The 14,771-nt window shown below is 40.5% G+C and overlaps 1 protein-coding gene across 1 annotated transcript in view; it reads right to left on the reverse strand.

The window, feature by feature from the left end:
* The window catches only part of Ubr1 (ubiquitin protein ligase E3 component n-recognin 1), a 113,208-nt gene that overhangs the window by 22,078 nt on the left and 76,359 nt on the right, over nucleotides 1-14,771 (reverse strand). The window contains exons 33-39 of the mRNA XM_051144470.1: nucleotides 13,532-13,629; nucleotides 11,372-11,465; nucleotides 9,391-9,539; nucleotides 8,440-8,495; nucleotides 6,259-6,355; nucleotides 2,569-2,636; nucleotides 1,450-1,600 (exon numbers count right to left, since the gene is read on the reverse strand). Coding sequence (XP_051000427.1) covers nucleotides 1,450-1,600; nucleotides 2,569-2,636; nucleotides 6,259-6,355; nucleotides 8,440-8,495; nucleotides 9,391-9,539; nucleotides 11,372-11,465; nucleotides 13,532-13,629 — 713 coding nt within the window. The remainder of the gene's footprint in view (nucleotides 1-1,449; nucleotides 1,601-2,568; nucleotides 2,637-6,258; nucleotides 6,356-8,439; nucleotides 8,496-9,390; nucleotides 9,540-11,371; nucleotides 11,466-13,531; nucleotides 13,630-14,771) is intronic.

Genomic DNA, 14,771 nt, shown 5'->3' on the forward strand with positions numbered 1-14,771 from the left:
TTTACTATTATGTATACAGTGTTTTGTCCGCAGGCTAGAAGAAGGCATCAAATTACATTATAGATGGTTGTGAGCCACTATGTGGTTGCTGGGAATTGAACTCAGGACCTTTGGAAAAGCAGGCGGTGCTCTTAACCACTGAGCCATCTCTCCAGCCCTGAACTTTCTTTCTTCTTCTTCTTCTTCTTTTTTTTTTTTTTCCAGACAGGGTTTATCTTTGTAGCCTTGGCTGTCCTAGACTTGCTTTGTAGACCAGACTGGCCTTGAACTCACAGCAATCCACCTGCTTCTGCCCCTGCTGGGATTAAAGGCGTGCACCATCACTGCCGGGCTCACTCAGCTTTTTTTACAGTCCCCTCTAACATGATGCTTTAAAGTTTGACTTTTCTTTAAATTAGCTGAATTTCCTGGACCTCTTATTGATTACTGCTAACTAGAACCATACTTCATTTATTTATTGTTTGTTTTACATGTACACATATGATATATGGCATATATGCTTGTCTGTATATGTGTGTTTGCATGTGTGTGCACATATGCTTAACGAAGTCCAAAGCTGAGACTGAATGTCTTCCTTAATCACTTTATTTATTTACTGAGTCTCACTGAAGATCCGGCTTGCTAATTCCAGCTAGTTTAGCAAGTCAGCTTGCTCCGTGGAGCCCTGTTCTCAGCCTCCTGAGTGTGGTACCACTATACCTGTCTAACTTCTGTGTGGTTCTGGTCCTCATGCTTGCACAGTAAGCACTTAGCCACTGAGCCATCACTTTTCCATTTGCTATTTATTACTTGACGCTAAAAGGACACTTGTAATTTGATAATGTTATACTATATTCCTGTAACTTGAGTCACAATTAAAAAACATTTAATGAGTACTTATTGGGGGAAACAAAGGTTTCCCGATACTTGAGGCTAAGAGCAATGCTTTAACATGATTGTACTCTGTAATCGAGAAACACACATGAGAAAGGAAGAATGGAAAGAAAGGAGAAGCTGGCAAGGAGTGGAATGAGCTACAAAAACTATGAGGTGAAGTCACCTATGGCAACGCTGCAATGTAAGAAACATACTATCATTGCAGCTTAAAGAATGGGTTCCTGGAAAGCTCAGCAAAAGGTAGAATGTATCTGGGCAGGAATAAACTTGGAGAGACATTGACAATGAAGAATTTGTTAGAAAAGGAGAAAAACAGGTCCTGACAGCTGCTCCACATATCTGGGGAGTAGCTGGAAAGTAGACAATCAAATATCTTGAGCTAATTAGCCTTTTCACAGTTTATTCTGCCTTATGTATTTAAGTAACATTTGATAAATTTATGAATAAATAACATACAACATAACATGAGACTTAGAAATACATAATTTGATTAATCACAAGCATAATTCATTGTGCCAATAAAATAAGGCAAATATTACTCATAGTCAACACTGACCGAGACGGGATTTTTACCTGTATCTACTGTAAGAAGTATCTGAAGCATATGTGCCATGGTGATCAAATGGAAGAGATAAAGGTGGTTATATGAAGAACTAACTGCTGAAGGCTGCAGATCAACGGTGTCATCCCAGTACAAGGAAGGGAATGCTAACACAGCACCTACCTATGAAAGGAAAATGACATCAACAGGATAACTAACCATGAAAGGCCAAGACAAATTAATCTCCTAACTAAATGTAAAGGGTACCAAATGACACAGTTTTAAAAAATAAACCATCATACTTTTCCAAGGTATAGTCAACAGAATATCTTATATCACTATTATAATGTACCATAAGTGGTAGGCAAAGGCCATCACCAAACATACCTTTGCTGAGTCTACTTATTGTAGGCCTAGGTAGTAGTTTTCTTCTGTGTGGTTTTGAAGATTCTTTAAAAAACGTTGACACACAGGTCTCATTCCAATCCAACAAAATCAGATTCTGAGACAAGGCCCAATCGTTAGGAGCTTTTTTGGACTCCCAGGGGACCCCGGGTGGACAGCCACTGAGCACAGGCTTGGATTATAAGGTAGGAATGGGAGCTGGGGGACTGGCTAACCCAATATCCACAGCATGCATGGTTTTCAACCTCACCACTGTCTTCTTATTGGGCCAGGTTTAAAAGAATAAAAATAATAAGATTATTACAAGGGCAGAAAAGTTCTGCATAAAACTCACAAGAGTTGCCACCTTTCCACAGGTGTTTTAAGGACGTCACCATGTACTTAAGGCCTGGTCTCTATCACTAAATAATCAATTACATATTTAATAGCTTACATGCTAATTCATTGCATATGAAGGGAGTGGGGAGGAGCCATAACTGAGTTAGAAAAAGTTTATTTGTACATGTATTAACAAATAAAACTAACTACAAAAGCAACTACAAATTTAAAAATAAATATGCTTTCATTTTAAAAATAATTTTGACGTCCCAGTGAAATCCATATTTGTAAAAAGAATGGATAATGTACCAAACTTAACAGCTTCAACATCAAAAATTTATTATTTTGAACAGAAAGCATGAATTTAAATAAGAAAAACCATAAAATTATAAGCCTGGTGACCTCAACATCATTCCCTGAACACTTACCAGAACATGAAACAGATCTATAGATAGAAGGCAGGGTGTCTCTTCAGACTGTAGGTTGGGAAGAACAACTGAAACAAGAGTTAATGTAATTTAGTCGGTGAGGCAGTAATGTCCTCCAATAAAACGCAAATTGGAAGCATTAAATGAAAATACAATGGGGCTAGAGAAGAAAGAAACTGCTATCTCACACTTTTAAGATATGGCTGTCAGCTGGGCGCAGTGGAGCATGCCTGCAATCCCAGCACTCAGGGAGGCAGAGGCAGGCGGATCTCTCTGAGTTTGAGGCCAGCCTGGCTGTTCTTCCAGAGAACCTGGGTTCATTCCCAGCATCCACATGGCAGCTCACAACTGTCTGTAATTTCAGTTCCAGGGGGTCTGACCCCCTCATGCAGTCATACATGGAGGCAAAATACCAATACATATTAAAGACAGACAGACAGACAGACAGACAGAGAGGTAAAAAGGAAAAGAAAATATTCCTATACAGAATTAGATTATATGGATTATATTGAGAGGAAGTATAGAGAGCACAATTGTGATACATTTTAATGAAAATATCTCTTGCTCTCAAAGAGACTAGAGCTTTAACCGGACCTCACAACCAGGTTAACAGTATAGCTTGGACTCACTTGGGACTTGGTTTAATATCATGCTATCTTTAAGATAACAATGCAACAACCAAACTTACTCAGTGGCTTTAGATTTCCCCTGTACTCAGCTTTTACAACTAAAGCAAAGGCATTATTTAACTTCCATGCCCCTGATCCAGAGAGCAATACAAGTGTGTCATGGTAACATTTGAAAACAGCAAACAAGTTGAAAATGACCTATAAAGCAAATATGTGGAAACACCATGTGGACATCACTTAATAGTATGTTTGCAGTACTGAGTGCTTGGGGTCATCTGGAATCAGTTTGGAGTAAATGTCTCTTGTAAAATTCTGTATTACAAGATGTAAGGTATCCCTTATTCATTCGCCATGCTATGTTTTCTGTGCTACTCAACAAATACAGAGCAAAGTTCTTTTTTAGGAACCAGACACACAGTAAGAGAGACAGACATTAGGTAGGCATAGACAGACAGGTCAGAAACCATAAGCTATAGGCAAACAGGCAGAGAAGTGGAAATTCAAACTTGGGCTTGCTTTTGGTTAAATTAATCCAAGGGGAAGTTCTGAATTTCCTTTCCTTTTGTGACAGTGGCGCATTTTGGTGTCTCTGAAGCCATCTTTAAATGTGTTTAATTGACAAACACTCCAAATTATTATCTTTTTAATAGGATCAATCTTTAATAAATGTGCAGGGAAGAAAAAGAATGGCAAGGAAATGAGATCAAGAAGTCAAGACAACGGAATTTTCATTTCTTTTTGTTTTGTTGAGCTGGTGTTGCTATGCAGCCCTGGCTGGCCTGGGAACCAAAAATGTTCCTGCTTCACCCTCTAAAGTGCTGGGATTACAGGTGTGAGCCATCATATCTGGCTAGAAATAGTTCTGTATATATAAAAGCAAGAAAGCAAACTGTATAGTTATTACTCCTATGTATGTGTACAGAGGTGACAGGGAGGCCAGAGGTCAGCCTTAGGTAGCCTAAGGTGTTGTCCACCTTGTTCCTTTGAAATAAGATATCTTATCTGGTCCTATGGCTCACCAATTAGGCTAGGTTTGCTGGCCAGGAAGCACGATGGATCCACCCATCTCTGCCTTGTTGATGCTGGTATTAAATGGTACACCACCATGCCTGGCTTTATGTAGGTGTTAGAGAGCAAACTCAAGTCCTCGTATTTGCTTGGCAAGTATTCTATTATCTGAGCTACCACCCCAGAATCAGAACAGCTATTTCTTTAATTTTTTAAAATTGAGTTTAGTTTCTTTTATCTATCTATTTATGTATCTATCTATGTATGTATCTATCTATCTATCTATCTATCTATCTACCTACCTACCTACTTTTCCCCCCGCCCCCCCAAGACAGGGAAGGTTTCTCTGTGTAGCTTTGGCTGTCCTGGAACTCACTCTATAGACAAGACTGGCCTTCAACTGAAAGGTCTACCTGCCTCTACCTCCTAAGTGTTGGGACTAAAGGAATGTACCACCACCACCCAGCTTTAACATTTTAAAATTTATTTCATGTATGTGTGTGTGCCTGTGTGTGAAAATGCATGTAAGTGTGTGCACCTGTGTGCAAAGGCAGAGGCCAGAAAAGGATGGTGGGTTTCTTCTTCTATCAATCTCTGCCTATTCCTTTGAGGCAGAGTTTCTCCCTCAACCTGGAGCTAACATTTTCTTGGGCTCACCTGGACCAGCCAACCCCAGTGATCTTCTTCCGCTCCTATCTCATTCCTCCCCTGGAGCTGGGGATAAAGGTATTTGAGGGTTGTCTGGCTTGTTAGTTCATTGCTAGAATGTCAACTCTACTACTCTTCATGATAGTAGAACAGGTAGTCTAAAGCACCGAGTCATCTCTCCAACCCTGGTACAGCTACGACTTTTAAAACTAAGGGAGAGAAGACTCTCCTCAGTCTAGGCTAATTCCTTAACCTCAATTCCAATATTCTAAGCAAGTAGCATAAATAGTAAGCTCATGATTATTGGATACAAGACTGAAACAGGTTCCAGTCGTGGCTACTTGTCACAGGGACGCAGCGTAACTTCTCTAAGTCTACAGTACCCACAGATTGCTGAGGAGTTAGTTCTCTGCCACAGGCTTTTAGAGGACATAGCCTCGGTGTGGCATATAATAACCACGAAACGTCATTATTATTCCCTACCTTAAACTAAAATGATCACAGGGTTTTGCCATTAACAGGCTGAGTGTCCTTGACAAGGCATTTGCTATTTCTAGCTCTGATTTCTTTGTATTAAAGTTTTTCACCAGGCAGTAGTGGTGCACACCTTTAATCCCAGCACTCGGGAGGCAGAGGTAGGCAGATAGATCTCTGTGAGTTGGAGGACAGCCCAATCTACAGAGTGACAACCGGTCTACAGAGTGACAAGACAGTCAAGGCTACACAGAGAAACCCTGTCGGGGGTGGGGGGATGGGGAAGGCAGGGGCAGGGGAGTAGTTTTCAGGAGTATTTCTGTTAAGTCTATCAGCATATCTACATATCCATCTTATTTTCTTTCCTGGACTACAAAATGCTTTACTATTGGGATTGGTAAATAAATTCCTAATCACTGTCCAGAAATTCATTCCTTTCAGTGATTGGAATACTCTATCATCAAATTTTTCTTACAATCAATTCTAAAACTTTCCTCCTTGGTTACTATAAATGTTTAGTTTAAAATTCTTTTTTAGAGTGAGGTGTGGTAGCACAAGGCTGTAATCTTAGCCTTGGGAAGCTGTGTCAGGAAGATGTATGTGCGTATCAAGACAGGGTTAAGAGCCTAGCTATTCTAAAACATGTTTTATAGACCAGGCTGGCCTCAAACTCACAGAGCTCTGCCTGTCTCTGCCTTCCGAGTGCTGGGATTGGAGGCATGTGACACACCAAAAGTATAACTTTTAGGAATAATACTGCAATTATTATGGGATAGTTGTGCATCAACTCCTTTGGGCAAGTCTGCTGTAGGCAGCTGGATTTCCTCAGTGAGTATTCAAAATCAGCACAGTATATATCATTTCCTAACTTCCATAAATGCAGAAGAAAATACATGTAAATACTAACATAATAATTAAAAGAAGTTGCTACCTGACAGCAGTCGAACCAGATGTCTCTGTATCAGGACCTGAGGACAGGTAACCCTCTGTGCAACTGCAAACTGCATCAGCGCTCTCAGACCATGGTGCTATTGTAGGAGAGGTTAGACAAAGCAATGGGGAAGATGGCAGGTCAGGACGGTAAATCGCCAATCCTAGCACACACTTTACCAACTACTCACTAGAGATACATAAATATAATTTTTAAATTTTTATTTTATTTTTTTGAGACAGAGTCTATGTATTCCTGGCTGGCCTCAAACTTCTGTCTCCTTCTGTTTCCTTCTTCCTAGAGCTGGGATTAAAGGCCAGTACTACCACACCCAGCCACAATATTTTTAGTACATAAAAAATGTTTTATGATCTCACTATAGTTCTCTGATTTTTCCATTAAAAAAAGTTAGTTGTGATCATTTCCATTCTGTTTTCCAGATTCAATTTTTAAAATAACTTAATCATTTTTATGTACATTTGGCATTCAGCCTACATGTATGTCTGTGTGAGGGCGTCAGATCTTAGAGTTAGGTAGCTGTGAGCTGCCATGTGAGTGCTGGGAACTGAACCAGGGTCTTCTGGAAGAGCAATCTATGCTCTCAACCACTGAGCCATCTCTCCAGCCCTCCAGATTAAAATTTTCAGACAGGGCTTAATTAATTTGTTGAATCCTGTGCAAACTGTATTTCTAGATAGTCTAAAACGACAGTTAAGAAGACACGGAACAACTGCAATCCATCTTCCTCCCAGGAGCAGGACGGGAACAACAGGGACACACATTGTGGACTGCGAGGTTTTCATGCCGCCTGTCAGGAAACAAGGAGGGAAACGCCTAGAGAGGCAGTAGTCTAGGGAGCTTCTGTAGCTGCCCATTTTGTTTTTACTGAGCACACAGTAAAACAAAACAAAAACATAGCTACCTAGGTGCATCTCATGATTCTTAGGGGATATGGGCAAGAAGGACTGCAGGCAAGAACTATTATTTTTTAAAAATATTTTCATTGTGTTATTATTATTATTGGTGCTGAGGATTTAATCAAGGGCCTCATGTATGCTAAACACACTTCTTGAATACTTACTGGTTACCAGGGCTGCCTATTTTTTAAAATTATTGATTTGCTCTGTGTGTATGCGCGCACATGCATGGAAGCCAGAGGACAACTTGCAGAAGTAGTTCTCTCTCCATGTGTGTCTCAGAGGTTGAACTCAAATCATCAAGCTTAGTGGCAAGTGTATTTACCCGCGGAGCATTTCACAGACCCCAGGGTTGCCTTTGTTACCCCCCCCCCTTTTTTTTCTTTTTTGGTGTATGTGTGTACTTGTACGTACATGCCCTGGTTATTTTGGTCAACCTGACCCAAGCTAGGGTCATTTGAGAAGAGGAAACCTAAATTGAGAAAATGTCCCCATTAAACTGCTTTGTAGGTGGTACCACCCCTGGGTAGGTGGTTCTGAGGTATGTGAGAAAGAAAACTGAACAAGCCATGTGGAGCAAGCCAGTAAGTAACAATCCTCCAGTCTCTGCTAAGCTCCTCCTCCAGGTCTCTCCCTTGAGTTCCTACCTTGACTTCCTTCCTGATGGATGGCAGCTCTAAGCTGACATAAACCTTTCCTCTCCAGGTTGCTTTTGGTTGGGGTGTTTTATTGTAGCAATAGAAACCTAACTAAGGCAGTGTGCATATGCTGGAGCACATACAGAGGTCAACAACATCCTGGGTGAATTTGTTGTCTCTTATATATACTCTGGGGATCAAACTCGGTTTGTCAGGCTTGATGGCAAGTGTCTTTACCCACTAAGCCATCTACCCTGCCCTGGGTGTCTAGTCTTTAACTCAGTATGATTCTCTGTCTGGAGCAGAGCCCAGTAATATTCAATGTTACATGATGGGGAAGCATCAGTGAGGGAAAAAGAGGATGTGTCTGGTTTTGGGCTCAGCAGAACAGAGGAGGGCAGGAAAGTGGTCAAGTTACCTGAAATCTATGTGACTTACTTTAACTACTGGAATTGAGCACAGAGCACTAACAATAATATTTTTTAAAACTGCAACAAGCTGCACAGCCTGAGCTCTGATGTTCTTTACAGAAGACAGTACAGATGCTTCAGTGAAAAAAAGCTATGGAATTCCCTTTCTAAAAAAAGTATGCCCAAAACTACTGGACTCTATTTGAATATACATACCTGCCTATTCTGAAGCGCTCCAAACAGAGGTTTTCCTTCATCTCCCAACAGGTTTTCTTAGAAAAGAGAAACAACAAATTCAAAATTATTACACAATGATATGTTTTAGCTGTGGGTTTGTTTTGTTCTTGTTTCTGATGAGAGGGTTTCACTACATAGCCCATGCTGGCTCACCCTGAGTAAACACACACCAGGGCATATCCTATACTCATGATGTAAGTCGACGGTTTCGTGAGTGACTCCTAAAATCTATGCTGAGACTGAAGTTTTGGAGAAGAAAGTGTATGCATGTTACTCAGTCCTAATTATGACACAGTGCATTGTTACAAAAAGGGACTTAGTGAGGGAATATAGTAGACTTCATCAAAAACTGTTACCGAAAAAAATGTGCTGAAGAAGGAAAATCTAGACTTGGATAAAGACGACGTGAAAGAGACACACTGTTGTCTATGTGACGGCACGCTCACTTCTAAACCTCAGTGCTTCTTGCCTTTCCCTGGGAAGCCTTCAATATGGTGAAACATTTGACTGGTTTTCACTCAGACCTAGTTTTCCAATCTGTCTCTCCTGACCACCTCACACATGTTCTTCCTGTACATTTATTTGTTTGTGACTCTGGTTCTATTTTCTTTTTCTCTCCAAGTATAAATAACATTCCTGTAAAGGCCTGAGTAGATTCCTTGTCATTTGTATTCATTCTTGATCTAGTATTTAAGTCTGCCAATGTCTGACTAGCATGCCATGCTTAATACTATCCTTCTAAAAACTAACCAGTCATACAGGCCTAGACGGCTGGTGAAAAAGATATAAATATTAAAAATTCTCAGGCCACACCAATCCACTGAAATACTGGCAAGTCCTCAAATACAGCAAATTCTTCCAAGTCAGTCGATGTGAGCTCTGTGTCACTGAAACCTCCAAGCACCTGCTGTACTTTGTAATCAGCCTTACCGATTGCCTGGATGGTGAAAGCACAAGCACCCCACGCCATCATGGGCACGCGTGGGTCTAGCTCATCAGGAGGCACTCTCAGTCCAATTCTGTAAATTGTTGTGGCAAAGAGAATGACCATTTCCTTGATACTATTTGAATACTTCACCCTAAAAATAAAATGAAAAGAAGGTTTTACAGTATTTTAGAAAAACGGGCTAATTGCTGAGAAGCTTCATCAGGTCAGAGGACAACAGAAACATTAATTGACATGAAGTGCATTAGTTACTTTTGTCACTTCTGTGAGCAAAAATCTGGCAAAAAGCACCTAAGGAAGGAAGGACGAACTTAGGGTCCTGCTGTCAAGAGAGACAGTTCCCATGGGTGCCTGTTCACATAGAGGTAGACCAGGACACAGGAAGGGGAGTGCCAGTGCATGGCTAGCTTTCTCCTTTTTCCCTGTTATTCAATCCAGCCAGATGCTAAAGTCCACACTCAATGTGGTCTCCCTCCCTCATTTAATCCTCCCTCATTTAATCCTCTCAAGAAAAGCCCTCACTGGCATAGGAGAGATGGCTCGGAGGCTAAGAGCACAGGCCACTCTATCAGAGGACCCCCCAATTTGAATCCCAGCACCCACATGGAGGCTAACAACCCTCTAACTCCAGTTCCAGGGGATCTAGCACTCTGTTTTGCTCCCCACAGGCAATCGGCAGACAAGTGATACACAGTCATACATGAAGACGAAACACTCATACATGTAAAATAAAAATAAATCTTAAGCCAGGCATGGTGGCACACGCCTTTAATCCCAGCACTCGGGAGGCAGAGGCAGGCAGATCACTGTGAGTTCGAGGCCAGCCTGGTCTACAAAGTGAGTCCAGGACATCCAGGGCTAAACACAGAAACCCTGTCTCGAAAAACCAAAAACCAAACCAAACCAAAACAAAAAACCAAACACCCCAAAAACCACCACCACCAACAAGAACCCCACAGACAGACCCAAGTGTGCCTCAATAAATGTCTTGGTGTTTCTTAATTCAATTTAATTGACTATCAATTTAAACATCAAAATAGTAAAGTATTGTTTGTTAAACCAGAGGTTAGAATGCCTGTAGATTTATTCAGTAAGAAAAGCCAACTTTTCCCCCCCTTTGGTCTTTCGACACAGGGTTTCTCTTTGTAAACCTGGCTCCAAATTTTCATTTGAGTATCAATAACATTGGCAATATGAAAAAGAATTGTCAGTAGAGAAAGTATGAGGTAGTCATATACCCAAAATAGTAATATCTCATCTGAGACATATATTTTCAAAGTATCTCATCTGGCTTTGAGGTAGATTAGGGCACTTTCAATTGTACTTGAAAAGCAAACTAAGGCTAGAATGACAAAGAAATTTTTCTTTCCAGAAAGTCAGAGGCAACCTAAATGTGATATTAAGTGAAGTCTTAAAAATTCTGATCCTCTTGTGTTATTGTTCATTTTATCAAAACTGATTACCAAGAGGCAGAGAGTAGGCAGCAGCCTCTTCCACGTCCCTTCAGGTGGCTCAGAGGGTTTGTTCTCCAGAGCAAAGGAGAAGAAAAGGGGAAGGAGGGAACTAGCCCTACACTGTCCTCCAGCTTCTACTAGTGCCACAGCACATGACCCCAGCCCCAAAGTACACACACACACACACACACAAACACACACACCATTTTCCTAAAAAAATCTCAAACCATCTAAGTTCACTATGTAAGTAAAACTTTAGGGGGAAAAAATGGGCAAAGAGACAAGTTTACAAATAAAGAAAAAAAATGAAGAGAAAAAGGGAGGTTAGTTCCAATTTTTATTTATTTTTATTTTTATTTTTGAGGAAGGATCTCACTATGTAGCCCTGCTTGGTCTGGAACACACTACACAGACAAGGCTGACATCAAACTAAGAGCTCCACCCACTCTGCCTCTGGAGAGTGTGCCCTGACACTGTACTGCATCAGCTTCTTAATGCTGTAGATACTTACGAAGACTGAACTCCAAAACTCAGGATGGAGTGAAACTCAAAAGGAGAATCTCCCATTCCTTGATTAAACAAGACAGGAGCTGCTGGTGTTTCTCCTTATAAGTTAAAGGAAAAAAAGAAATACAAATCATGACTAAGTTTAATCTAACAGTCAACTATCTGCTATTTAAACCATACATAATCACTTTAGAAATGCTAGTAAGTAGTAAATAACCTAATTTCTCTACCTAGGTAACACTGACATGACGTTCTTCTTACATGTAAATTTCTCACATCTTTTTCCCTCCTTTAAAGACTGTTCTCTATATTTTGTTTTTTCATATAATAGATAATGAGTATTTTTGCCTCATCAGCAACTTTCCTTGTTAATTTCATTTTCTTTTCATTTTAAAAACTGCATTTGTATTTAATTTAGTGTGTACATATATGTGAGTATGTTTCTGTTCGTGTGCATGTACCCAGGTATGTGGAGGTGGCACATGTGCAGTCCAGGGGACAACTTAATGGACTTGGTTCTCTCCTGCCGCCAAAAGAGGCCCTCAAATAAATGTTTAAAGCAGGATGTGATGGCGCTGCGGATGAGGCAGGGGAACTGTCTAAGCCCAGGATTGAAGTGCAGCCTAGACAAGATTGTAAGAGCTCTTCTTAAACACACACCCAAACGACAAAAACTGGACATTGCTTTCACTGACTGATCTATAACCTAACAAAGACACTTCCTCAGCAAATACGGATTGTACATGGTGGGGTACATATGCATGCATGTACATGTGTGTACACAGGCTCACGAGCCCATGTTTGTGCATGAGAAGGCCAGAGAAGAACATAAAGCATCTGCTTCTTCCTCTTCCCACCTGTTTGTTTGTTTGTTTGTTTGTTTTTTGAGACAGGGTTTCCTCTGTGTAGCCTTGGCTGCCGTGGGCTCACTTTGTAGACTATGCTGTCCTTGAACTCACAGCGATCTGCCTGCTTCTGCCTCCCGAGTGCTGGGATTAAAGGCCTGCGACACCACGCCCGGCTTCCCACCTTATTTTTAAAGACAGATCTCTCGATGAAGCTGGGGATCACCTCTTGGCCACCAGGCTGCTGTGACCCATCTACGACTTTCCCCAGAACACCAGCTTTATGTGCATGCTGGGATCCATGTGCAGACCCTCGTGCATTCACAGCAGGCACTCAACTCACCGAGTCATCTCTCCAGGCCCCTCTTTACCAAACATTTTAAGTGATCTTTTAATTTTATTTTTCTAAGCATATTTCTATAGCAATACTTAACACTCAGCTGTAAACATATACACACATAAGGTAACAGTTTTAATAATTTTTTATTACTATTAAGACAGAATACTAGCACTCAGGGAGGCAAAGGCAGGCAGATCTCTGTGAGTTTCAGGACAGCCTGGTCTACAAGTGAGTCCACGACAGCCAAGGCTACACAGAGAAACCTTTTATTAAAAAACAAAACAAACCCCCCCAAAAACCCCAAAAAACCACGAAGAATGTAACATTTATATAATTTCTGATTATGTCATGATTCTTCTTGCTATAGGTAGTTTATTGTATATATGTGTAATAATATAAATGTATATGTAAAAAATTTAATAAAAAAAGACAATATTCTGTTTTCCCGTATTTAAAAAAAAAAAAAAAAGGTTGAACTGGATAAACTGATAGACAAAAAGTCTTATACTCAAATCTCTACTTCCTGATATTCATGGGGTACATATGCATATCTGTACTTTTGAACCATATTTTATTTATTTACTTATTTTTTTCGAGACAGGGTTTCTCTGTGTAGCCCTGGCTGTCCTCGAACTCACAGAGATCCACCTATCTCTGCCTCCCAAGTGCTGGGATTACAGGCGTGTGCCACCATGCCTGGCTGAACCATATTTTAGCACAATAATTACTTGTAAAAAATTTTTTGAAGAGTAAGGGGACTATAGAGATGGCTCAGTGGCTTAGAGAACTGGCTACTTTCCCAGAGGACCTGGCTCACAACTGTCTGTAATTTAAATTCCAGAGATCCAAAGAGACCCTCTTTGAGCCTCTGAGGGCTCATGTAAGATAAACACTCATGAACATAAAATTAAATCTGGAAAAAAGTTAAAACGTTTAGAAACAATTTTCATACATCTAGTACAAATAGATTTCCACAAACCTTTAGCATGCTTCATCTTATAACCTGATATTCTGGCAAGAACAGTCTGTATCCACCGTGCCAAGGTCAAAACTTGAGCAAGAGCCTCTGCATTCTCACTACAATAAATGACATTTAAAAATGATCAGTTCAATTGGTATAAAGTCAATCTACAGGGCTAAACTTGTAGAGTCCTTCCTTACACAAATGAATATATTAAAAATATCAGCTGAGCACTCAGGGAGGCAGATCTCTGTGAGTTCGAGGCCAGCCTGGTCTACAAAGTGAGTCCAGGACAACCAAGGCTACACAGAAAAACCCTGTCTTGAAAAAACAAAAAAAGCAAAAACCAACCAAACCAAACCAAACCATCAAGCCAGCGGTGGTGGCACATGCCTTTAACCCAGGTTGCAGAGGCAAGTGGATTTCTGAGTTCCAGCCCATCCAGCCTGGGCTATAGAGAGAATCCTGTCTTAGGAAAAAACAAAACAAAGCAAAACAAAATATCAAATTCTGCCGAGTGTGGTGGTACAACCTTTAGTCATAGCACTTGGAAAGCAGAAGCAGGCAGATTTCTATAGCGAGAGGCCAGCCTGGTCTCTCATTAGTCTATAAGTTATACTACGGCCTACAAAGAAATGGAGTATTTCAAAAGACTCTAGGGAGAGGGAACTAAAGAGAATAGAAAAGGAAAAAACGTCCTGGCACATAGGTGTTGGGCACAAGTTTTGTTAGGGAGAGGATGTTGGCCCTGGACAAAGGAAGCACATAATATTGATACCAAGCCAGTAACCTAGGAGTGATGACGTCCTTTGCTATGTGTCCTGTACCTTGTATCGTTTAATTCAAAGTTGTAATTCAAAATATGACAACACAATACCTTTGCATTCTGTGCCTGTATGCTTGATTGCTCACTGACTTCCGTGAATCTGCTCTGTGGGAAAATTCTATGGGAAAATGTAACCAAAAACAATCCCTTGCTTTCAAGAAATGTATATAATGCTAGACAGCTTGCTTGAAAAATACACTCAGATGAAGACTCAATCTTGAGTTTTGTCTGTTTGTCACTTTGCCTATCTCTGTTCACCGGCGCTACAAGAACTCCTGATCCCAAGGACCTATCCCTGATTGAGCTGGTCCGTGGCACAGGCCAACCAGAGATATATAGTAAGACTCTTTCTATAAATAAATAAATAAATATTTAAAATTTCAAATTCCTTAATTTTATTAACATTCTAGCTCATGAAAATGTGACTACATA

The sequence above is a fragment of the Acomys russatus genome, chromosome 4 (genome assembly GCF_903995435.1).
Source record: "Acomys russatus chromosome 4, mAcoRus1.1, whole genome shotgun sequence".
NCBI classification, from domain to species: Eukaryota; Metazoa; Chordata; class Mammalia; order Rodentia; family Muridae; genus Acomys; species Acomys russatus.